This window comes from Ursus americanus, chromosome 31, assembly GCF_024610735.1.
Source record: "Ursus americanus isolate L20-20 chromosome 31, mUrsAme1.1.p, whole genome shotgun sequence".
Taxonomy (NCBI): Eukaryota; Metazoa; Chordata; class Mammalia; order Carnivora; family Ursidae; genus Ursus; species Ursus americanus.
In genome coordinates, this window is record NC_142157.1 from 15,051,198 (window position 1) to 15,075,308 (window position 24,111).

General features: G+C 41.9%; 1 protein-coding gene and 1 long non-coding RNA gene across 3 annotated transcripts in view; one reads left to right on the plus strand and one right to left on the minus strand.

Annotated features, from left to right (window-relative positions):
- The first annotated feature begins 328 nt into the window (after nt 1–328).
- PRTFDC1 (phosphoribosyl transferase domain containing 1) overlaps nt 329–24,111 on the plus strand; it is an 89,952-nt gene continuing 66,169 nt past the window's right edge. For both annotated transcript variants that reach the window (XM_045786880.2, XM_045786887.2), the window contains exons 1-3: nt 329–479; nt 9,565–9,671; nt 15,158–15,341. In XM_045786880.2, the coding sequence (XP_045642836.2) occupies nt 432–479; nt 9,565–9,671; nt 15,158–15,341 (339 nt within the window). In that variant the 5' untranslated portion in view covers nt 329–431. The remainder of the gene's footprint in view (nt 480–9,564; nt 9,672–15,157; nt 15,342–24,111) is intronic.
- On the minus strand, nt 1,533–3,497 carry LOC148107385 (uncharacterized). Its single transcript, XR_015722419.1, has 3 exons — nt 3,218–3,497; nt 3,051–3,112; nt 1,533–1,719 (listed from the first exon to the last, which is right to left on the minus strand). It is a non-coding gene; the product is annotated as an uncharacterized LOC148107385 (long non-coding RNA).

A 24,111-nucleotide genomic window follows, 5' to 3' on the forward strand; every position in this document is an offset into this window, starting at 1 on the left:
ACACTTTCTCCTGCTGTAAAATTCCAGCCGCGGGCAGCTCCGTCCTCCCCAGTCCCAGCGGGGCGCAGGCGGCGGGGCTCCGGGGCTCGCAGACGGGCGGGCGGCGGCCGCGAGGGACGCGCCCCCGGCCTGCGCTCAGGTGGAGCGCGCGCGGCTCCGCAGCTGCGCCCCGCGCCGCCCGCGCTGAGCCCCAGGACCCGCCTCGCCGCCCTGCGCCCCGGGACCCGCCGGCGAGGGGGCCCGGGCAGGGGGGACGCCGCGGCCGAGCCGCTGGAGCCGCGCCAGGCGCTGGGTCCGCGGCGCGCGGTCCTTCCCCGCCGGCTAGCCCGGGGCGGGGCGGCCCGGTCCCCAGCCCCATCCCCCTCCCAGCCCTTCGCCCTCCCAGATCCTTCCCGCGCCCTTCTTCCCTTCCCGCTTTCCCCGGGAGAAACATGGCCGGGAGCAGCGAGGAGGCGCCAGACTACGGGCGAGGCGTCGTGGTAAATGCAAACTCCCGATTTCTGGGCTGAGTCGTGCGCTCCCCGCTCTCTCCCCTCCCCTCCCTTCTTGGCACCCTCCTTTTAGATTAAATGCCTGAAATGCATTCGCGTGAAATGCGGGCGGGCCACTGCTTTGTTCTCCCGTCCCGGAGCGGATGGCTTCCATACTCCCCTGCCAGCCGCCCCTCCCCGCGCCCGACCTGACCCAACACTTCACAGCCCTTCCCTCCGTGTTCTCGGTGTCCGCCCCCCCCCCCGCCCCCGCGCCCCTCTCTCGCCACCCAGGCCAGGAATCGGATACTCCAGCCCCGAGCCTGTGTGGTGCCGGGTCCCCACTCCTGCTAGCCATGAGCAGTCACCTTGGGGAGCAGGACGGGTCTATGAAGACCCTGGCGCGCTACTCCTGGGGGGCCTCCCTCCCTTTGTGCTTCCTTCTGACCCCTCCAGCCCAGGCTTCCAGTTTTGTTTCCCAAAAGGATACTGCCCAAGATTCTCGAGGGCAGCTAGGAAATGAGCTCAAATGGACGTTGTTTGAGCTTTGAAACGTGGGCTGGGACTCTGGGGTCTTTGCACAAGCTCGACATAGGCTAGCGCCTCTGGGGGGTTAGTTTCCTTGTGAGCAAAAGGGAGACGCAGCGTGGTTGACCCGGCGAGCGAATTGGAGAGATTGTAAAATATCTGCCTAGTAGTGTGTCCGGATGGGAAGATATAGGATGATGGGTTCCCAGACCAGAGCCTCTTTATCCCTGGGAATCCCCCAAAGAGTCAATCAGAGGGTACCCATCGGTCAGTGTCCTGGAATCAAATCCCCTCTTGCCCTGTGGCCACTGGCCTCGGCTCCGGATTCCTGTCCAGAATGGCTTCTATAGAAAGTGGAGGTTATTATTGCCTTAGGATTAACAGTGGTGAGGGTGGAGAGTGGGGCTAACTTGCTGCATTAACATTTCTTTTTTCAGAGATCTGTGGTGTTCAGATAACCTGTCTGTGGTTATGTGTGGATTGCTGGAGTATGGGGTTTGGGGAAGGAAACACCACACACTCAGACAGAACTAGTCAGGTCGAAATGTGTTGCTCAGTTCTTAATTTATCAGCAGGATCTTTCTATCTTCAAGGATGAGAAATTCATTTATGTATTCATTGCACACTTGTTGACTGTCCTGCCAGGTGGCCCGGTGGTGTTCTAGGCTCTGCGGAGAGAGCAGGGGACCAGACAAAGCCCTGTCTTGATTGGGCTTACATTCTAGAGAAGGCAAGCAAATAAAGAAGATAATTTCGCACAGTGACCTATGAAATGAAAAGAAAAGAGCGTAATGAGATATGGAGTGGTTAGAGGGGGTGCTGGGGCCCAGAGCAGTCCTGCTTTTGCTAGGTGATTAGGATGGCCTCTTGGCAGCCATAAAGGGTGAGTAGGAGGTAGCCTTGTGGACACTTGGGAGAAGAGGTACAGGGCATGCCGATTGCAAAGAAATCCTTGTATCCTGAGAAGAAACCCTCACACCCAGTTAGTCCAGTTGCCATAGAGAGAGCAGTCAGGCCTGGGGTTGGGGGATGGGGAGGAATGAAAATATGAAAAGGGAAACAAGTTCACTTCTGGACAAATTGAGTCTGTAAGGCCTCCAGGTCAAGAGGCACTGCAGGCGATTTGAAATTCGTATTTGCAATTGAGGCGATTGATCGGATAGACTTGGAAAGCTTCAGAAAATAGAAAAATACATCTGATGCTTGGAGTGGATAGGAAGGTCCGGTGAAAATGGGAAAAAAATTATAAACTGCTGCTAAGGGTAGAAACCTGGAAATCCCCACATGTAAGAGGCAGAGTGCCCAGCAGAAGTCCAATAAAGAGCCCAAGAGTGAGTAGCAGAGTCGGAGAGGACAGACGGAGTGGTAGGTGTCTAGGGAACACAGTTTTGTTGGAGGGGTGAGAGGGGCCATTGAGAGCTCAGATGCTGCAGGAAGAGCAAGTAGGGCAAAGATGGAAAAGAGGCCATTGTATTTAACAATCGCAAAGCCATTAGCTGTGAGAATCATTTAAACAACCATCCCATCAGTAGAATGGCTACAATATAGCACTACTCTTTAATAATACATGCTCTTGGAAAGGAATTAGGTAAATTGATATGACTAATAAGATAGGCAGATTGTTAAAGTCTAAAAAAGCAGATGATGGAACAGTATAAATAGCTCAATCTATTAGTATCAAAAGAAGCTCTCTGGGAGGCAAGGTAATTTTGTGAGAAAGGCGGTGGGAGGCACTGAGAGGACCTCACGAGAGGTTGGAAACAATGTGTAATGGAGATGGCCCCTGCATTTATGCTGTTTTTTCCAGTAGAGCTTGGCGTGATTAGACGAACTCAAGTTGGATACGGGTAGGGAAGGCAAATTCAGAGCAAGTTCAACGTGTGGGGGGAGCCCATGGCATCTAGGGTAGAGAGGAAAGGCAAAACACAGAAAGGTACCTACCGATACAGGGGAAATGGAGAGCCCTCAAGGATGGTTGCAAAAAACCAAAGGGAAGGGTTAGTACCAGCGGAAAAGGGGGGCAGGCAATGATAGCGTTTATTGAGCACTTACTATGTGGTTTCCCTGTATTATTCATTTACTCCTTGCAAATCCGTGAGGGAGGAATATAATCTCTGTTTTACAGGGGAGGAAACGAAGGTTCTGAGAGATTAAGAAAATCCCCAGGGTCACATAACTAACAAATGACAGAAGCAGGACTGAAGTCAGGTTTTACTCACGGTGCTACATAGAAAGCTGTGATTGCAGGGAAGTCCTTCCGAGGTGGGATTGTTCTGGAAGATTGGATGTGGCATAAAGGTGAAGTAGTTTGGGTTAAGGCAGGTGGAGGAATCACAAGATGTAGTAGCTAGTAGGAGGATGAAGGCAGGTTTGGGGGCTTTTCCAGAAAAGAAAATTCTGAACTGGTAGAAACTTTGCAGATGAAGATGGCAGGGGGGCATAGAGCCAGATGACATCAGCATAAAACGAGAAGCATGGTTTGTGCAAGAGAAGGGAATATTAAGAGATTTAAGATGGCTCTTGCCTACCAATGGCTTTCCATTGAATCGGGGAGGTAGGACATTAGTAGATTATTAACAGAAAGCGGTAGCAAATGTTAATTGCCAAATAGGAGTTGTAGACCCTGAGGTCAGAAACTTTGCTCAGGATTGACGGGTCACTTGATTTGGAGCCAGTAAGGTCAGCAGCCCATGATCGGTACATCTTCGTTCCTTCTCAGGGAGAGAAAGATCTCTACTCGTCTGGCCTTTTGGGATCTAGTTCTTACATATGTTTTGTTTCTACCAAAGCATTATCAAGAGAATCATAGCTAGAACCTACATAGTGGGTTTGGAAGGAATAATAAGAAGAAAAAAATGCAAAATAACCGTTGTATTTCTGTTATGGGTCCCCCCCCCCCAAAGAATTGGGGCAGTATTGGAGATAAGTAATCAGATAATCCATCTAAAGTACAACTTTACCAGGTTGGGTGCGGAACCCGCCCCAGAAGAGGAAGTCCTGTGTGATACAAGGTGTCATTTGCTCCTGTGAGTCCCCTTTATTCCTCTGGGAACAGAATCTGGAGCTTTTCTTTCAGGGAAGTGTTTGTACACATTGACTCAGCGAGTGATTTGAGGCACCCATCACAGCGCGCCTCCTTGCCTGGGCCAGTCCGTGTTCGATGTTCGTGTGTGGGAATTCTTGGAAGCAGAGCTGAGGGATGAGACTCCTTTCCTCCCTGACAGTCAAGGGGGAGATGTGAGCCTGAAAATTGGTAGCAACCATGGTCACTGCCTGCAGGAGAGAGTGGGGCTCAGCGTGTGGGGCTCCGAGGCAGAGAGGAGCGGGGATTTGCTTTTTGTATGTGTTTCCAAACTACTTTTCTCCCTGCGGGAAAAACCTGAAAAATGGTGCAAGAAAGAGGCTAAGCAAAAAATGATTTTTAATGGCTTAGAAAGAGGGTTTTCAGTACATCTTCAAATGAGAAAAAAAGAGGCGCCGAATGAGTTCTGGGGTTTGAATTTTGTATAAAATGGCTCAGTTCATGTGTTTGCCACTTCCCCAGCCTAGCCATGTTTTGTGTCTTTGAACAGAGGAAGCATTGTTCTGACCAAACTTAGCGCATATTCTCTGTGATACTGAAACTATTTAAAGATTTCTTGTTTTGATTTTTTAAAAAGCAGATGAATAACATAATTATCTACAGTTCATAGCAGCCTCCGTTCCTTTAGATTTAGGACTTATTTGCAATGCAATTTGCATGCACCATTAAGAATTACAAGGAGTAAACCAGTAGTTTCTTTCTTTCTTTCTTTTTTTTTTTTTTAAAGCATATTCCTTTTTTTCTCCATGATAAGTGTACTCTTTAATCCCATCACCTATTTCACCATTCCCTCCGCCCACCTCCTATCCGGTAACCCTCAGTTTGTCCTCTATAATTAAAGTCTGTTTCTTTATTTGTCTCTCTCTTTATTTTTCCTTTGCACATTTGTTTTATTTCTTAAATTCCACATATGAGTGAGATCATATGGGATTTGTCTTCCTCTGACTTATTTCACTTAGCGTGATATTCTCTAACTCCATCCAGGTGGTTGCAAATGGCGAGATTCCATTCTTTTTTATGGCTGAATAATACTCCTCTCTGTGTGTGTGTGTGTGTGTGTGTGTGTGTGTGTGTGTGTGTGTGTCTGTTCATCCATTGATAGATACTTGGGCTACTCCCCTCGTTGGGCTATTGTAAATAATACTGCAGTAAACATCAGGGTGTATGTATCCCTTTGAATTAGTGTCCTTATATTTTTTGGGTAAATACCCAGTAGTGTGATTCCTGGATCGAAGGGTGGTTCTATTTTTAATATTTTGAGGAATCTCCATCCTGTTCTGCACAGTGGCTGCCCCAGTTTGCAGTCCCACCAACAGTGCACGAGGGTTCCTTTTTCTCCACGTCCTCACCAACACCTGTGGTTTGTAAACCAGTAGTTTCTTTATCTCTAATTGTCTTTTATCTCAACAAGGAAAACTCACTCTTTCAGACTCACTGGGAAAGGCCAGTTTGAATTATAGAATAGTTTTAGAGAAATACATCTCTTCTATTTTTAAATGTATAACTTTAACTAGGGTAACAAGACATTGGCAGATAGATTTGAGGCCCTTCTGTAAATTAATTAAGACCTTTAATTTGCAAGTTAACCCATGATGTTTCAACACACCTAGATGGCGAACTCTTACTGCGTAGGTACTGTAGCCTAGATAATGATGTAAGAGTTTTATTTCCGTTATATATCTTACTGAATCCTCACAGCAGGCGTGCGAGCAGGCGCTGACTCCATTTTATAGATGGACACACTGAGGCACAGAGAATCAAAGCCCAAGTCAAGTCCCACAGCTATAAATTCCCCCACATGTGCTGGGCTTCTAAGTCCGAGCGCTTGACCTCCACTCCATGCCGCCTCTGACTACAGGTTACCATGATGGCTCTTACCCATACGTTGGTTTTGTCATTTGCTTATCATTCTTTTCTTCTTTTTGACATCAGTTATTAGGCACTTACTACACACCAGGAAATGTCCCAGGAACTCTGAGTCAATTCTCTCTCTCTCATTCTTTTCGTTTGTTTGTTTTAAACAATAGACGTGTATTTCTCATAGTTCTGGAAGCTGCAAGTTCAAGATCAGTGTGCTGGCTGATTTCGTTCCTGGTGAGGACACTTTTGCTGGCTTGTCGATAGCTGCCTTATTCTTCCCATTGTGTCCTCACATGGCAGAGAGAGAGACAGAGAGAGAGAGAGAGAAAGAGGGGGGAGCAAAGGGGGAGAGAAAAAAGAGAGAGAGTGTGCTAGAGAGAGCTTGATTTTTTTTTCTTATAAGAGCATTAATTCCATCATGACGGCTCCAGCCTCATGTCCTGATTATTTCCATAGGCCCCACCTCCTAATGTCATCACAAGGGGCAGTGAGGGCTTCAACATATGAATTTTAGGGGGACACCATTCAGTCCATAGTACTGTAAAAGCAGCTTCTTTGCAGCAAGTCCTCAAATGGGGTTGTTCCTGCGTGCTTTGGAGACTGTCTGTTCTCTCTTAGTCCTCACACCAACCCAGACCACAGGTTTTATTGTGTCTTATTTAAAGGTGGGGGAAACCGAGTCTCAGGCAGGGTGAGTACTTTCTCTAGCATCACAGCCGGGAAGGGTCAGAGCTAAGCTCTAGAACACAGAGAAGAATGTAGGCTCTGAGGTGCAGCCAGGGCCAGGGCGGGAGTAGTCAAGGATTTGCATAGTGGGAAGAATGGGCTCAGAAGACCACTCATGAATGATGCCACTACCTGGAAGGGCTCCAGGAAGCGGCGTGGGTAGTTTGTGTGTGGTCTGGAAGGGGAGCCAGGAAATGCCGTGCACTTGAATGATCTCCCTGGGGCCTCATGCCGGTTGGGGTTCTCGTCTGGCCTTTACCGTGGCCTGCCAGAGGATCTTCTGGAGGCTTCTCACGTACAGCTGGTGTTCAGGCTCTCACAGGGAACCACGGTGTTGATGGTTACAGCAGGCTCAGGGAGTTCTCAGGGCTGGAAAACAGAGTTGTTCTGTGCAAATTCAATAGTTGCACCCAGCCAATTTGCTGATAGAGGCAGAGCAAATGTGATACTTTTCAAATATGCAGATGACACACCATTTGGCTAACAATCTGCCCCTGGTAGATAGGAATTTCCGGAGCCTTGAGCAGTGGTGCTCCTTATGCGGGGAGACAAATCAAGACAAACCAGTTTGTGCTGGAGCTCAGGTAGTGCTGGGTAGTCTGTGGATGGAGACTGTCTCATTCATTAACACATCGGACATTTTTGAGCACTTACTGTATTACAGATCAGTGTTCTGAGTGCTGGGGTTTCAACAGTGACTCAGATATGGTCTCTGTCAGAAGGCACTGACATTCTAGTGGGAGGAGACAAGACAAAGCACACATGGGTCAAAGCCAGTAGGAGCACATGCCGAGAAGGAAAGTAAAGCTGGCGAAAGGGACATAGAGATGGGTTGGAAGGAAGGGGGTGCTGTTTTCTCTAGGTGATCAGGTAAGTCCTCTCTGTGGAGGTGATATTTAAGTGGGGGCTTGAAGGAAGTGAAGTGTAAGCCATGTAGAAATCTGGGGGAAGAGTATTGCAGGCAAGAGAAAGGGCAGGTGCAAAGCTCTTGAGGCAAGATCTTGTCCAAGATCAGCAAGAAGAACATGGCTAAACCAGAGTGCAGGAAGAAGAGAAGGCCTGCAGATGAGTAAGAGAGGTAGCCCCCGTGGGCCATAGTGAGGACCCTGGGTGGTTCTCAGAGAGTAGTGGGAAGCCCACGAAAGAAGACGAGCTGAAGATGGCAGCACTCCAGCTGCCATGTTGGAATGGGGTGGGGATGCCACGGTGGAAGCAGGGAGGCAAGTCTGACAGCTATGGGAGTGGTACCCGGAGAAATGATGGTGGCACAGACTGGGAGGTAGCAGTTGGGATGTTGACAGGTGGTCCTGGTTAAATGTTGAAGGAATTAATGATAGGATTTGCCAGTGGGCTACATGAGGGAAAGAAAGAAAGAAGTCAACAACAACATTTTGATCTGAGCAAGTAGAAAAATATGTTGTCCTTTGCTGAGATAGGAAAGGGATAAATTTGAAAGAAAATGCCCTGAGTTTGGTTTGGCTGGCGTTCCAGAACCCAGAACTGGGATGGGCATGGGTGGGGGGTCTGGACCATAAGTTGCCCTTCTAAAACCTGAGCTAAGGTTTTGCGTCGTAGGTGAGGAGAAGTGTGGAAAGCTGGGGGATGTGCCAGAATTAAATTAAGTCCAAATGGATTCTATAACAGATAAGAGCGAGTGAGCCAAAGGCTGGAAGAGGCAGGAGTCTTTTCAAGGAGCCTGAATGGGAGCCTTTGAAAAGACAGAGAGCTACGAGGGCCCCATCTATGAGGAGTTTGGGAGAAGATCAGAGAGTAGGAGCAGTGAGCAAGGCCTTCAGAAATAACTGAGGCCTGACCTGAGCTTCTGAGGAGGGGGTTGAACTTGGGATACAGAGGGAGAGAGGGAAAGAGAAGGTGAGGATGCAGGTGCAAGAAAGACAAATGAACAGAACACAGAGCTGGAAGGGTCACGACTGGACTGAAGACCAGTCTGAAGATAGGAAGGCGATGGTGTAGGGGATTGAGCTGGAAAATGAGGATAGCTCTGCATGATGAAAGCGTCAAGCTGAGTAGAGGAGTCTGATGGAAGTGTGCAGGAGCCATCAAAGAACAGGAACCAACAAGACAGCTATGGAATGAGTTGAGTGCTAACACTTCCCTGGAGTATCCTTTCTTGGTGATCTGAAAGTAAAAGTAACTCACTCTTCACCGTCATTTTCTCTCCCACATCTTTACTGTTCTAACCATAAAACTTGCACATTCAGTGCTAAGCAAGGGGAAGACTGGCTCATAGTGAATAGACCAATTTTCTGGAACGATTTTTCCCAATAGGACTGACTAAAGTTCCCACCGTAGTACATCGTTCTGAAGTGTTTACTGTGATGACTAGACCACTCAGAAGTTCGTGTCTACACTAATCCCAGGATACATGTACTTTAATAGGTAATCTTTCCCAGGCAGATGAGGCATTGACAACACATAGAAATATAATAGTATATGTAATAACATTTATAATAATGTATGATGATACTGTCCATATTTCTAAGTCCATAAGTATAAGTCCAATATACTTATGAACATAGTGTTACTTATATTTATGATACTATATAATTTAGATACAACAAACATTACACACAATACTATCAGGTTAGCTAGAAGACATCAAGTGGATATTTCTTTGTATGATGTCAAAAGTTAGGACTGGAATTCTCTGTTCATTTCAGTACTAGATCCTTTATCAGTTTTCATGAAAAAAATTACTTTCTCCCACTGAGCTTTTCATAGGTTGACAGAATATAATCCAATGTCATATTGATTGTCAGACCTCTTCTGTTTTTAATAGTATTCTTTTTTCTCAAATGATACCCATTTTTGTTTATTTATGTTTTACAAGTAAATTTCCCATGAAAAATATTGTAACCAAAGTAATTTGATTTACAGATTAGGGACGACTGGCCAGGATATGACTTGAATTTATTCACATACCCACAGCACTATTATGGAGAATTGGAGTATGTCCTCATACCTCATGGCATCATTGTGGACAGGTGAGTGTTATTTCTTGTGTTGGTCTTGGCCCTGCACCGGCTGGCCCCCTCTTGTGCGAATCATATAATACACTTTACGACCCTATTCCTGAGTCTCTCTTATATAGCCGTAGACCGAAATTTTATAGGACAGAGAATTTGGAATATAATGAATCTCTGCTTTAACTGAACTGTTTACCTGGACACTTGTTCTGGGGAAATGATAAGAATATATACATATATACACACACACACGTATATATGTATATATGTGTGTGTGTGTATATATGTATATGTATATATACATATATATTCTAGAAATAGTTCTATATATAGTGTGTATATATAACATATATATACTCTAGAAATAGTTCTGTGCAGATATTTTTAATGTATTATAAATATATTAAATATAATATATTTATAATATATTAAAATTATATATGCAGATATTTTAATATATTATAAATATATATAATATATAAGTATATTATAAATATATATATAGCTCACAGACTCTTGAGTTAACCAGGGATAATTAACAGGTGAACTTTGCCTTCATGGGACACACCCCTGCAGCCCTGGCTTTTCCTGCAACTTGGCATACATCTCGAATCAAGCAATGTATCACAGATCAGCCAGTCTGTGCCCAGTTTTGGTTTCCAGGCAGTGATAATGTTTTGGGAGTAGGCATATTTTCAACTTAAAAATATCTGCACAAAACTATTTCTAGAATACTATTTCTAGTTCTTTCTGACCTGTCTATATAGAGATCCTTTAGCTCCTTCCTCGCCAATTGGCTTTCTAAAAGCCAACATTTTCTCACCTGTTCTAGGCCTGTAAGTCAGCATTTGTTTCTTGGTTTTCAGAGAGCATCTTTTTCTTGAGCTCACCACAAGCCTCAGGATTTAAAGGTCATAGCCCGTTCACAAAACTGCCTAATGCCCAGACTATTATCATTCCATGTACGTCTCTGTTTTCTTGTACAAAGATCAAATACTTAAGCCTTCACATTCACATGGAAAGCAAGCCTCACAGTGCACTCCCAGGAACATAAAGATTCTTCAGACAACCAGAAATTGGGGTGGGAGAGGCAATGGGGAGTAGGAGCAAATTGAAACTTTGGACTCTCCACGCTACCCTTTTTAAGAAACCATAGTACTTCTGCCTCTATTTTTAAAAAAAATCTGTTATAGTCTTCTGAATTAATCTTTAACTTGATGAAACAAGTCCTTAGCCAATGTAAAGTTTGAAAAACCCTGGACAGTTACTATTCCCAGGATATTATCTTTCTATCAATTCCTGTCTATAGCAAAAGGAAATTTCATTCTTTCACTCTAAGATTTTTCCACTGGGTGAGACTTGCACAGTGCACGTCCTCTCAAACTATAGTATGTTATTAAAATAAGGTCTAGTTTGGAGTTTCTCATGGCCTAAGATGGCTTTCCATGAAATACAAGTCCCAATCCTCAGAGGGAACAAAATGTTCTGTGATCAAATAAACTTGGGAAATTTTGCATCTCTCAAATGGCCAAATCTCCCTGTTAGCAATTCATATTGAAAATACGGAAATTCCTGCAAAAAAGAAAAAAAAGAAAGAAACCTGCTTGACTTTAACAATTAAACCAACTTTGGTTGTGCAGTGGAGTCCCTGTATTCGGCTCACCTCTTAATATCTTAGAGGCATTTCCCCTTAACTCTGGTTTGGGAACCCCCTGGTTTAAGCAAATTCCTGCTTTTCTAACCTCATTTTTATGCCTTTAGTTAATTGTATCCGGATCTAGTACATGATTGGACCCTGCTAAGGCTACCTGAAGCCAGTTCCCAGTACAGGAGACTTAACCAGTGAACTTGTTAAAATGTGTATTCTTTTTTTTTTTTTTTTTTAAGATTTTATTTATTTGTGGGGAGGGAGCAGAGGAAGAGGGACAAGTGACTGTGCTGAGCGCAAAGCCCCATGTGGGGCTCAGTCCCATGACCCCGAGATGATGACCTGAGCCAAAACCAAGAGTCAGATGCTCAATCCACCGAGCCACCCAGGCACCCCATAAAATGTGTTTTCCTGGGATGGGGCCCAGGAATGAATTTATTAAGTGTAATTTACATACTACAAAATTCACCTATTGTCAGTCAATGATTCAATGATGTCTAGTAAATGTTTATGATTGGGCAGGCACAACCATCATTTTACAGTATTTCTATCATCCCCAAAAGTTTGTTTGCTGTCAGTCCCTGTTCCCACTTCCAGCATTGGGCAATCACTCGTCTGATTCCTTTCTCTCTAAATTTGTCTTTTCTGAAGATTTCATATAAGTTAAATCGTACAATATCTAATTATTGATCTATCAATCAATGGTTATTTGCATGTCTAGTTTTGGGCTACTGTGAACGATGCATCTATGAACATGGAAGTCTTTGTGTGGGTATACCTGTTCATTTCTCTTGGGTGGATTTCTTGGAGTGATATTCTGGATTTTATGGTTAAGTTTAAGAAACTGCCAATTATTTCCAAAGTGGCTGTACCATTTTACATTTCTACCAGCAAGGATGAGGGTTCCAGTTTCTCCACATAGTTGCCAACGTTGAGTATCGTCTGTCCTTTTGACTATAGCCATTCTAGTGGATATACACAAGTATCCCGTTGTGGTTTTAATTTGCAGTTTCCTAATGATTAGTGTACTTGTTAGCTATTTATGTTTTCTTTGAAGAGATGACTATTTAAGTCTTAGGCCATTTTTACATTGGGTGGGTTGTTTGTCTTTTTATTGAGGTGTGAGCGTTCTTTATGCATTCTGGATACAAGTCCTTTACCAGAAATAGGATTTTCGAATACCCCACCCCCTATCTGTGGCTTGTCTTTTCATTTTCTGATTTATATCTTTTGAGAAGAATGTTAGGTAAGTATTCTATAAATGCTAGTTAGGTCCAGTTGATTTATGATACTGTGTGGTTCAAGTGTATCCTTAGTGGTTTTCTGACTGCTGGATCTGTCGATTACTGAGAGAGGGGTATTGAGATCTCCAACTGCAGTGACGGATTTGTTTATTTCTTGTTGTAGTTCTGTCAGTTTTTTGACACTCTGTTGTTAGGTGCATGCACATTAAGGATTGTTAGGTCTTCTTCGGAAATCGACCTCTTTATTATTATATAATGCCCTCTTTATTCCTGATAATCTCCTTGCTCTGAAATCTGCTTTGTCTGAAATCAATAAGCTACTCCTGCTTTCTTTTGATCTTTTGATTAGTGTTAGTACAGTATGTCCTTCTCCATCCTTTTACTTTTAATCTATCAGTGTCTTTATATTTATAGATAACATATGTTAGGGTCTTTTTTTTTTTAATCCACTTTGACAGTCTCTCTCTTTTAATTGTTATATTTAGATCATTCACATTTAAAGTGATTATTGATTAGTTGGTTTAATATCTATCATATTTGTAATTATTTTCTGTTCATTGCCCTTGTTCTTTGGTTTTTGGGGTTTTTTTTTGTTTGTTTTGTTTTTGTTTTTTTGTCTTCCACTCTGTGGAATCTGTCTCCCCCACAGTGTGTGGCCTCTGATGATATGCAGTTTATTTCTCTTGTTTTTACTTGTAAGCCTCACTTACTAGGGCTTCCCCTGTGTCTGAATAGTTTAGTCTTCATTATAAGATTGGCTAGACATTGTACTCAAGCACCTCAAGCCCGTACAGCTTCCACTTTCTGCTGATGAATGTGTGTGGGGGCTGTCAAGCCCATTCAAATTTCCAGCCGTTTTCAAGTCTTCCCTGGCTTTTATTGTTTCATTGTGCTTTCTAGTGTCTCCTCTGCACCCGCTTATGGGTTCCATCATTCAGGAATGTGTAGGTAACCTGGTCCCATGCCGATCTCTGCTGGGCATATGCATAGCTTCTGGTCAACTTGGGATATGTGAAGAGTATATTGTCTGTCCCTCTCCTGTGACGCTAACCTCCCAGAACTCCCTGTCAAACTAGACTAGTTTGCCAGTTAGTTGCTCAAACAGGACCACAACTTCCTGATAAGGGGGCCCATTGGCTCTCCCTGTTCACAGGCTACCAAGGTAGCCATACTAACTGACAATGCTCCCTATCAGGTGAGCTCCCTCTGGCAGCGCCCCATGCCGGTTGAACAACGGAGCTGATGTGGGGCTCAGGAAGATGGGAGCATTCTCGGGCAAGAATGCCACAGACTTGTGCTATTTTTACCCACTGTTCAATGTTTTCATGAATAAATGACTCTCAGTTTGTTGTATGTCTCTGGTTAACTTCCAGAGTACTGCAATGGTTGTTTTCAACAGTTTTATCTAACTTTATAGTTACTTTTTTGTGGAGATAATGTGTTGACCACCTCACTCCATTATGCTGAAAACAAATGTCCCTTTTGGCAGAATATCTGGCATGCTGATGTACATTTTCTTAATGATCATATTTCGAGAAACATCATCTGAAACCATGGTTGCCATTTAATATTATGTTTATACCATGCATGCATATACACACATATGTATAACTTATATATAAAATATGTAATATATTAGGTATGTAGAATATATATATGCTTATATATATGTATGTATATATATACACATATGTATAACATATATAAAATATATTATGTAATATATTAGATATGTAGATCATATATATATAGATATATATAATGCTTTATATATAGATATATGTACATATATACACACATATATATTTTTATATATATATATATGTTCAGATCATTCATTTAACACATTTTAAATCTAATTCTATCTGAAGTGCCAGTAGGAATTTCTTTTAAATATGCACCTTAGCTCCTGCCTTCATTCAAGGTTTTAATGTTGTATGGAGACATGGGCAATGGACTGCTAGACATGAAACAATTAGAAAAAATACAGTGACAGTTCCAAATCAGGCTTGGGGTGCCAGCCCGAGGCTGCCCCATTGCCTAGCTCCAGGAAGGCATCATTCACATGGTGCTCCGTGGAAACGATGCCTACTGGAATTGTACCCTGAGCACCTTTCACCTAGGTAATGTGCCATCTTTGTCAAATAGAAGACAGAGGTGATTCTTTGGATAGTTTCTGTGGGCTCGACTTTTCTTCCAGTCTTTTCTAATGCTGTAAGGTGGGTGAGTCATTCTTCACGTCCTCTCCCTTTGCTATAGAGTGAGCATAACATCACCAGATACGTTCATAGCATTGTGAACAACCAGGCTCTGTGTGATAAAATAATAACATTCGTGATCTTTGACATATATCTTACACCTTACTCATGTTTGTGACACCAAGGAGCAAAAATGTGCTAGGGATGATGTGGTTATCAGCAATATGGTTTGAACACTCTCTCTTTGTCCAGCTTGAACAAAGCTCCTTTATCCGTAGGCTTCTGTCTCCCGAGCTCTCCTCCACACTCCCCTGCATAATCTAATATGGGTAATGTATCTTGCATTTTTTTTTAAGGAAAAAAAATACTCAGAAGTACTTAATGCTTTAATATATCTTTTAATCCCTCTTTCAGAACTGAACGGCTGGCCAAGGATATTATGAAAGACATAGGAAACTGTGACATTGTGGTCCTGTGTGTGCTTAAAGGAGGTTACAAGTTCTGTGCGGATCTCGTAGAACACCTTAAGAACATTAGTCGCAATTCAGATAGATTTGTCTCTATGAAGGTTGATTTCATCAGACTAAAAAGTTACAGGGTAAGTTATTAATTCCATTTTCATTATATAATGTTTAGCATAAAGAATTTTCTAGAATAAAAGAATTGATAATCTGATGAAAATGAAGAATGTCATTTTTTAAATTTGCAAGGTACTGCAACCTGTAATTGAAATAATACTGTTTAGGGGGGAAAGCCCTCTTTCTGTTATCACATATATGGAAAGATGCTTCAGGAATGATTCATGCTTCTTTTATGGTTATAAGGCTGAGTGGTTATTTCCTGGTGACTAGCCTCACAAATGAGTGTGTTAACAATGACTGTTAAGAAAGTCCAGTGAACACTGACGTGTTTCCGGTCTGGATGTCACCGTTGGCCCTAGAGACCTGTGCGAGGGTGTCCAGCCCAGAGAGGACAGTCTTAGTACTGGGGTGGCTGCAATCATGACCTGGAAGTGGAGAAGGGAAGTCTGTAGGGACAGTGAGTTACCAAGTGCAATGAGCCAAGATCAGAAAGCCTCCAACAGAAGGCCCATCCACCAGTCTGTACTGGGGCTTTCTTGGCCTGCACTGGACAGAACTGAGGGAGAGTATCCTCCAAAGATGTCATCCCCTTGGTCTTCCGTCTTCTGTGTTGTTGTCTTCTGTGATGCTTTTTGACTCAATGTATAATAAATCATTAAAACTAGCCTACTATTGGGTGAGGAACTGTTGGAGTCAATATCATGGAAGTATTTTCTGATTAAATTAGCTTGACACATTTTAATTCTCTCTTCCAGTTGGTTTTCTAATGCTGCGTGACAAAGTCACGACACACTTAGTGGCTTAAGCCAACACACATTTATCATCTCAGTTTCTCAAGATCAGCCATCCGGGCATGGGTTCTCTGCCCATGGCTGAAATCAAGCCATTAGCCAGGGGTGGGATCTCATCTGAGGTTTGCAGATGACTGACCTTTCCAAGATCACTTGTTGGCAAAAGATCACTGGTTGTTGACAGAATTCAGTCTCTGCTTCCCTGCTGGAGACGCGGTCAGCTCCTATAGGCTGCCCTCAGGTCTTTGCCCCATGGTCCCCTCCACCCGCCAGTTCCCAGCACAGCAGAATCTTTCCATTTAGTGAGGGCCTGACCCCTCTTGAAAAAGCTGACCTGGGGCGCCTGGGTGGCTCAAGTCGGTTGAGCATCCGACTCTTGATTTTGGCTCCAGTCATGATCCTAGGGTCGTGAGGTCCAGCCCCGCGACGGGCTCCATGATCAGTGCAGAGTCTGCTTGGGATTCTCTCTCTCTCTCCCTAATCATGGGAGTGGATTCCCGTGTCTAGTAGTCTCACCCACACTCACGTGGAGGAGACTAAACAGGGTGTGTACACACCAGGGAACAGACGGGCACGTGCCTTAGGGTTCTGCCCACCGCTCTCTGTGATTCAGTTGCTTCAGCTCTTGGGCAGCTGGCGAATTATTTATCATTTCTTAAGACACTCTGTATTCTCCCAATGACTTCTAAGTTGTTTTTTACAGATGTCTTAACCTGGAATTGTTGGTTTCATCTTCTCTTGGAAATGTTTTCTTTAGGTTCCTTTCATCCTAGATTAAGTCGCTGTACTTCCGTGTAAGACTTTTTTTCTCATTTAGTTGGCTCTGATCCTTATTGGATTTTTCCCTGGAAAACAGCTTTTTAAACTCTTTTTAAAAATTAAAGTCAGATGTGTTGAAGTATAATTTATATGCACGAGAAGTTATCTGTTTTAGTTTACAGTTTTGTAAGTTTTGACGATTGTATACAGTCATATAAATCACCTCAATCAAGATATAGAACATTCCTCACCATAAAAAATGCCCTTGTGTCCCTTTGTACTTTGCAGTCAACTCTTTCCGCAGCTCCTGGAAACCACTGATACATTTTTCTGTCCCTAGAGTTTTGCTCTTTCCAGAATGTCATATAATGTAACCAAATACCATGTAGCCTTAGTACATCTATAAATCTTAGCATAATTCATTTGAGATTCATCCATGTTGTTATGAATACCAGAAGTTTATTTCTTTTTATTGTCAAATACAATTTCATTATATGGATATATCACAGTTTTAAAATCATTTATCAGAGGCACTTGGGTGGCGCAGTCGGTTAAGCGTCCAGCTCTTGGTTTTGGCTCAGGTAGTAATCTCAGGTGGTGAGATCGAACCCCATGATGGGCTCTACACTCAGCATGGAGTCTGCTTGTGATTCTCTCTCTCTCCCTCCACCCCTACCCCTGTGCACTCTCTCTCTCTAAAATAAATAAATAAATATTTTAAAAAATTTTTTAAATAAAATAATTTATCAGCTGAAGAATATTTGGTTTGTCTCCTTCTTGGAGATGATTGTGAACAAAGCTGCTATAAATATTCACATACAGGTTTTTGTGTGTACTTATATCTGCATTTCTGTTGAGTAAATTTCTCTGGAGATTGCTAAGTCATATGGTGAGTGTATGTAAGAAATGACCAAACTGTTTTTTAGAGGGATTGAATAATTGTGCATCCCCACCAGCAGATGAGAGTTCCAGTTCTTCCATATTACCCACAGCACTTGGTATTGCTAGTTTCCGTTTTTCCTCCTTTTTACCTGTATTTTACCCATTCAAATAGGTGATAATATCTCATTGTGGTTTCAATTTGCATTTCCCAAAGGAATAATGATATCAAGCATACTTTCATTTGCTTATCTGCTATTCATATAAGTTTTTTGTTGAAGTATTTGTTCCGCATCTTGCTCATTTCAATAATTTGGGTTGTATGGTTTCTTATTATTGAGTTTGAGAGTTCTTTATATATTTTAGCCACAAATCCTTTATTAAATATATGCTTTGAGTATATCTTCAAGCTAATGGGTTGTTCTTTCATTTTCATGACAGTGCTCTTTTTTTTTCAAAGAGCATAATTTAAACATTTTCATAAACAGTTTTAACTTAAATCTAGGTCTATGATCTATGTCGTGTTAATTTGTTAATATGGTACCTTTTTTTTTTTTTTGCAAGTGAAGGTCTGTTTGTTCCAGGATCATCTGATGAAAAGACTATCCTTTCCCATTGTATTGTCTTTGTTTTTTCACTGAAATTCACTTGACTGTATAAGTGTGGGTCTATTTCTGAACACTGTCTAGTTCTATTCATCTATATGCTTATCCTTTTGTCAATACCACACTGTTCTGATTACTGTACGTGTATAATCAGTCTGGAAATCAGGTAGCATTTGTCTTCCAATTTTGTTCTTTTTTTTTTTTTAAGATTTTATTTATTTATGTGACAGAGAGACAGCCAGCGAGAGAGGGAACACAGCAGGGGGAGTGGGAGAGGGAGAAGCAGGCTCCCAGCCGAGGAGCCAGATGTGGGACTCGATCCCGGAACGCCGGGATCACGCCCTGAGCGGAAGGCAGACGCTTAACGACTGCGCTACCCAGGCGCCCCCCAACTTTGTTCTTTTTCATAAGTGTTTCAGCTATTCTAGTTCTTTGTCTTTCCATGTAAATTTTAAAATCACGTTGTTGATTTGTACAAAATAACCTGTTAGAAATTTTATTGGGATTGTTTTGAATCTATAGATCCATTTGGGGAGAATTAACATCTTAAGACTCTTTACTCTTCCAATCCATGAAAAGGATATATTTCCCAATTTTTTAGGTCTTATTTAATATCTGTGTTTGTCTAGTTTTCAAGAGTCAGATCTTAGACATCTTTGGTTAGATTTACACCTAAATATTTAAAATGTTTTTGGTCTTATTGTATTTGGTAAGTTTCTCTTTGAAATTCAATTTCTTTTTGTTTATTGCTAGCATATCTAAATACTACTGATTTTGTATATTAAATATTATGACTTTTCAAAACTGTCTTACTGGTTCTGACAGCTTTTTTGTAGGATTTCTTGTAATATCTTCTGTCAACAGAGATGGTTTTACTTGTTCTTTCTAATCTGTAGACTTTTTATTTCTTTTTATTGCCTTACTGCACTGGCTAGGACTACCTGTACAATTCTGGATAGGAGCGGTGAAGGAAAACATCCTTGCCTTATTCTCAGTCGGTATGATATTGACTATTGCATCCCCCAGTTTTTGATATTTTGTTTTCATTTTCATTGAGTTCAAACTATTTTCTAATTTCTTTTGTGACTTCCTCTTTCACTCATGAATTATTTCTTGTTTAATTTCCAAATATTTGGGGATTTTCCAGAGATCGTTCTGTAGGATTTCTAGTTTAACTCTTTTGCAGTAACTATACTTTGTATGATTTCACTTCTTTTAAATTTGTTGAGGTTTACTTTGTGACCCAGAATATGGTCAATCTTGCTGAAACTAACAACATTGTAATCCAGGTCAGATTAAGCAATACTGCTATCTATCTCTTGTCCATTTCTCTGAACATCTTCTCTTTATTCGATCAAGGTTTTAACCTAGATCTAACACATATGTTAACTTATATTTATGTGATACTAATTCAAAGCAAACATTTGCATTTCTAAAATTCCAGTAGCATTATGAGCATTACTGCTGCATCTAGACAGATATTTTCAAATCGACATATTTTTCCTGGGGAGAAGGATGTGGGGGTTCCTGCCCAGGGTTCTGATGAAGAAGGAAGGCAATGGTAGACTTTACATCTTCACCACCTTCATCCATTCCCACACACTGCGTATTTTTGCTTTCATCCCACACTTAAGTCCTGTAGGACGACTGCCGTGTGTCTTGTCTTTTCTTACTAACTGTCCTTCCTCCTGTCTATCAACAAGGTGACACAGATTATCACCTGAGAAACTACTCATGTACAATATAAAAGCCTACCTGCCTACTCAGAACAAGCTTGTCCCCTAACTAACTATCCTCAGAAATGAAGGGAAAAACCATATTCATAGACTGAGGTGTGATGTGAACAGCTTTCTGCTCCTAGCACATAAGCTGTCTTCATCCAGTGATGAATTAATTGCTGCATCAGGTTAGGCCTGAGCTGACCATCCCTTTACATACTCGAGCTCTTTCAACATTCCTGAGGGCAGAAACATGTTTTTAAAGAACCAAAAACTCATAAACATCACCAAATAAGGGGACCAGGACCAGCTCATTTTCCTCTGAGGGTGTTTGGTGTTCCCACATACCTCCAAACCTGTGCATAGAGAGCAGACATCTTGAAAACATCTTGGCAGCAACAGTGACCGTGAAAGTGTTCTTTTGATTCCTTTGGAAATTTCTGGAAGGCGAGCACGGCGCTGTACATTGTGGGTGCTGGTCAAAAGCATTGTGTAGTTTTACTTCCTCCTAGCCTCTTGCTCCGTGTTTCTTTTTAAATTTCTTCTTTGGGGCAGAAAAGTTGAAAGTCCAGTTGGCTCAGAAGCCATGTTTCTCCCTGTAGCAGCCATTGCGTTCATAAGTCACTTGAGGGGCTCTTTTCCCAGGAGGTCCCTCATTGCCGGATGCCCTCTACTCTTTACTAAGGGACCTTCAGAGGGGTGGATGGCTTCAAACATCCCAGGTTCCAAGCAATTTGACTTGTCTTTGTTGTATATGAAACATCCCATAAGACATGGAATGAATTTGCATGAACGATAACATTTTAGCCAAAGATTATTTAGAAATTAACACTAGGCTAATTCTTTGAAAAGCAGGGCCAACATACTCCTGTTCTTTAATGAACAGAGGAACATTGGCAACCTTAAATTCCTTGGCATTCCAAGTTTTCTTTCCTTCCACCCTCCCTTTTTCCTTCTGTCCTTCCTTGTCTTTCCACCAATGTTCATTCAGTACTTGCTATATGAATTCATTGTCTCATTTAATTCTGACTACAACCCTGCGGGATATCTCTCATCTCTTCTTTTAATGATGAAGAAAAGGAGGCTCAAACAGGTTCATTAACTCACCTAATGTCACACAGTTAATAAATAGAAGAGATGGCTTCAGAGCCCAGGCCCAACTGTCTCTCAAGTCTGTGCTCTTTGCAACATACCCACATTTCCCACAAAATTTTCTAAGGTTTTCCATAAAACTTCATTGTTTCATGAGATATGAATTTGTTTGCCAACATTTATGAAGGAGTTAGTGATATTTTTCTCCTAAAATATATGTTCGATACATACTAAGTATATATATACAATTATTATCATTATGCAATAATGTGCCTTTAAGAAGTAGTGGCTTTGGGGCACTTGGGTACGTGGGTGGCTCAGTAGGTTAAGCATCTGACTCTTGATTTCAGCTCAGGTCATGATCTTAGGTCATGCTGGGCTTAGAGCTGAGCATGGAGCCTGCTTAAGATTCTCTCTCTCCCTCTCTCTCTACCCCTCCATCCCGCTGCTCTCATGCTCTGTCTGTCTACAAAAAAATTAAAAAAGAAAAGAAAAGAAAGAAATGGTGGCTTTACTTGAGGAAATCTGGAAGTTGCATCAGAGAGAACTTACTATGTATATGGCATCCCATATGCACACAAGTGGCTAGAGTTTGTAGCTTTTCTTATAAGATCAACAAAATTTGTGAAAGTATTCAATTTAACAAAGAATCAAATATTTATCAATTATTTCTCATTAGAATTTATTCACCTGTGAGGCCTAATTTTTCAGCAGATCTAATCCAAGGAAACACTACATTCCATCTGTTTGTATTATATCAGTACGTGACACATTTTTAAAAAGTCTTCTTTTTCTCAAAGTAATACATTCAAGTAGGTTAACAGACCAAACAGAGAGTTAGCTTGTGGCAGTTTTATGGAACAGACAACTTGGAAATCCTCTTGCTACCAACACCTAAAAATGCTAGGTGAAATATAATAATAATTGTTTAAAAACCTTTTCAATGCTTCCTGGAGCTCACAAGAAGGTACAGGGTATCCACGAAACAGAAATGAAAAGTCTGAGAATCAGACCAGAGATGAACTGGGGGCTGGGGTGGTGGAGGGGTTTATGGAAGAGGAGCTGTTGCCTCAGCATTGGATTTTCACACCCTTGCAGAGCCAGATGATAAAGCCTTGGACCAACATAAAATGGGAAGTTGAATGAGACCCTCCAGCAAGCCAGTGCCCTCAAAGATGCATGCCCTTGGTGAAAAAAATCCACCCTTCAGTAACGGGAGACCTTAAGAAATGGGAGACCCTAAGACACTACCTTGTCTTTTTTGGCCTAGGCTGGAAAGGGAAAGTAAAATATCCTGTGGGAATTTTTAAATTCAAGTCTGTACCACATGTGAGCTAAAGGTTTTAATTTACTTTACCTGCATCGTCTGGGAAAGTCCAGCCAGAGAATTTAATATTAAAATTGGGCTCAGACCACAATATCCCCAAGGTGCCTGGTAGAAGGCAGCTGAAAACCTCTCTGGAGTTCCTCCACGTAGGCCGGATTCTTTCAGATAAGCTGTACTTAAGCTGAGTGCACAAACCCAAAGCACAAAGGATACACAGAAACAATTCACCATGGGCAAGATCAGCTGGCAAAAATAAATAGCAGAGATAGGGACACAAACGATCTGAAAGAGAATAGAAAATAATTATAGTTAATATAACTAAAGACATAAATGAAAGGATTTAAAGAAAAGGTAAGACAGCACGAAAAGAAAAAAAAATAAACGAAAACTTTTAGAAGTGAAGTAATAGAACGTCTAGCAGCAAAAAATAACGTAACTGAATGGATAAGATAATAAGTCAAATGACAGGATAATGTTGATATGGATGTGAATTCTGAACTGGAAGGTAGATCTGAAAAAAGTAGCCAGAAGATAGTGGGGATAGAGGTGGAATATAAGATGGAGAAGTTAGGGGACATAAAAGAGTGAATGAAAAAGACCAAAAATATGTCACGTAGGAATTCCAGAAGGAAAGACTCCTCCTTAGCGAGACTTGAGTAGAGGGAGTTTTTGATAAGATAATGCCTACTCATATGCTAGAGCTGATGAAGGAACATGACTATTCAGACGTAGGAAGCACAGTGAGACCACACCTAGCACGTCATCGTGAAACTGAAAAACAAAACACCAGAGTCAAAGAATAGATTGTGAAAGGAACAAAGAGAAACTGTCTCTAAAGGAATCATCACTATAGGATCAACAGACTTCTCAAAGGCCACAACAGAAATCAGAAGACATGGAGTACTATCATCAACGTTCTGAGAGAAGATAATTGTCCACCGTGATTTTCGTTCCCTGTTAATCTCTGACTCAAGTGTCAGTGCCAGCTGGGGACATGAGCAATCACGTGCTGAAAGTTTCCCGGTAACAAATGCTGGCCGAAAGCACTTCTTAAAGGGTATATTTTAGTAAGAAGGAAATTGAACCCAAACGAATAAATGAAGAAACTGACAAGCATGTAGGTAAATCAAAAGTTTTGATTGGGACATCTGGGTAGTTCAGTCGGTGAAGCACCTGCCTTCAGCTCAGGTCATGATCCCAGGGTCCTGGGATCGAGTCCCGCATAGGGCTCCCCGCTCAGGGGGGAGCCTACTTCTCCCTCTTCCCCTACCCCCTGCCTGTGGTCTCTCTCTCTCACGCTCTCTCTTTCTCAAATAATAAATAATCTTAAAAAAAGAAAAAAAAAAGAACATTGGTTCTTAAAAAAAGATAAGTTTTGATTGGTTAACATAATAATTGACAAAATAAAAATACTGATGATGACACATTTTGGTGGTAAAACAGACAGGCTGGAACTAAAATGCCAGTCCACAATCAGTTGTAAATGACCAGAGTGAAAGCATTCTAATTTTGTGCATTGTTTAGGGGAAGCCTAGAAGTGTTTATGACTTGTAAACTTTAAGTCACATATGCCTATTTAAAATTTAAGGAGAATCCTTGAAAGAATAGGAATATTA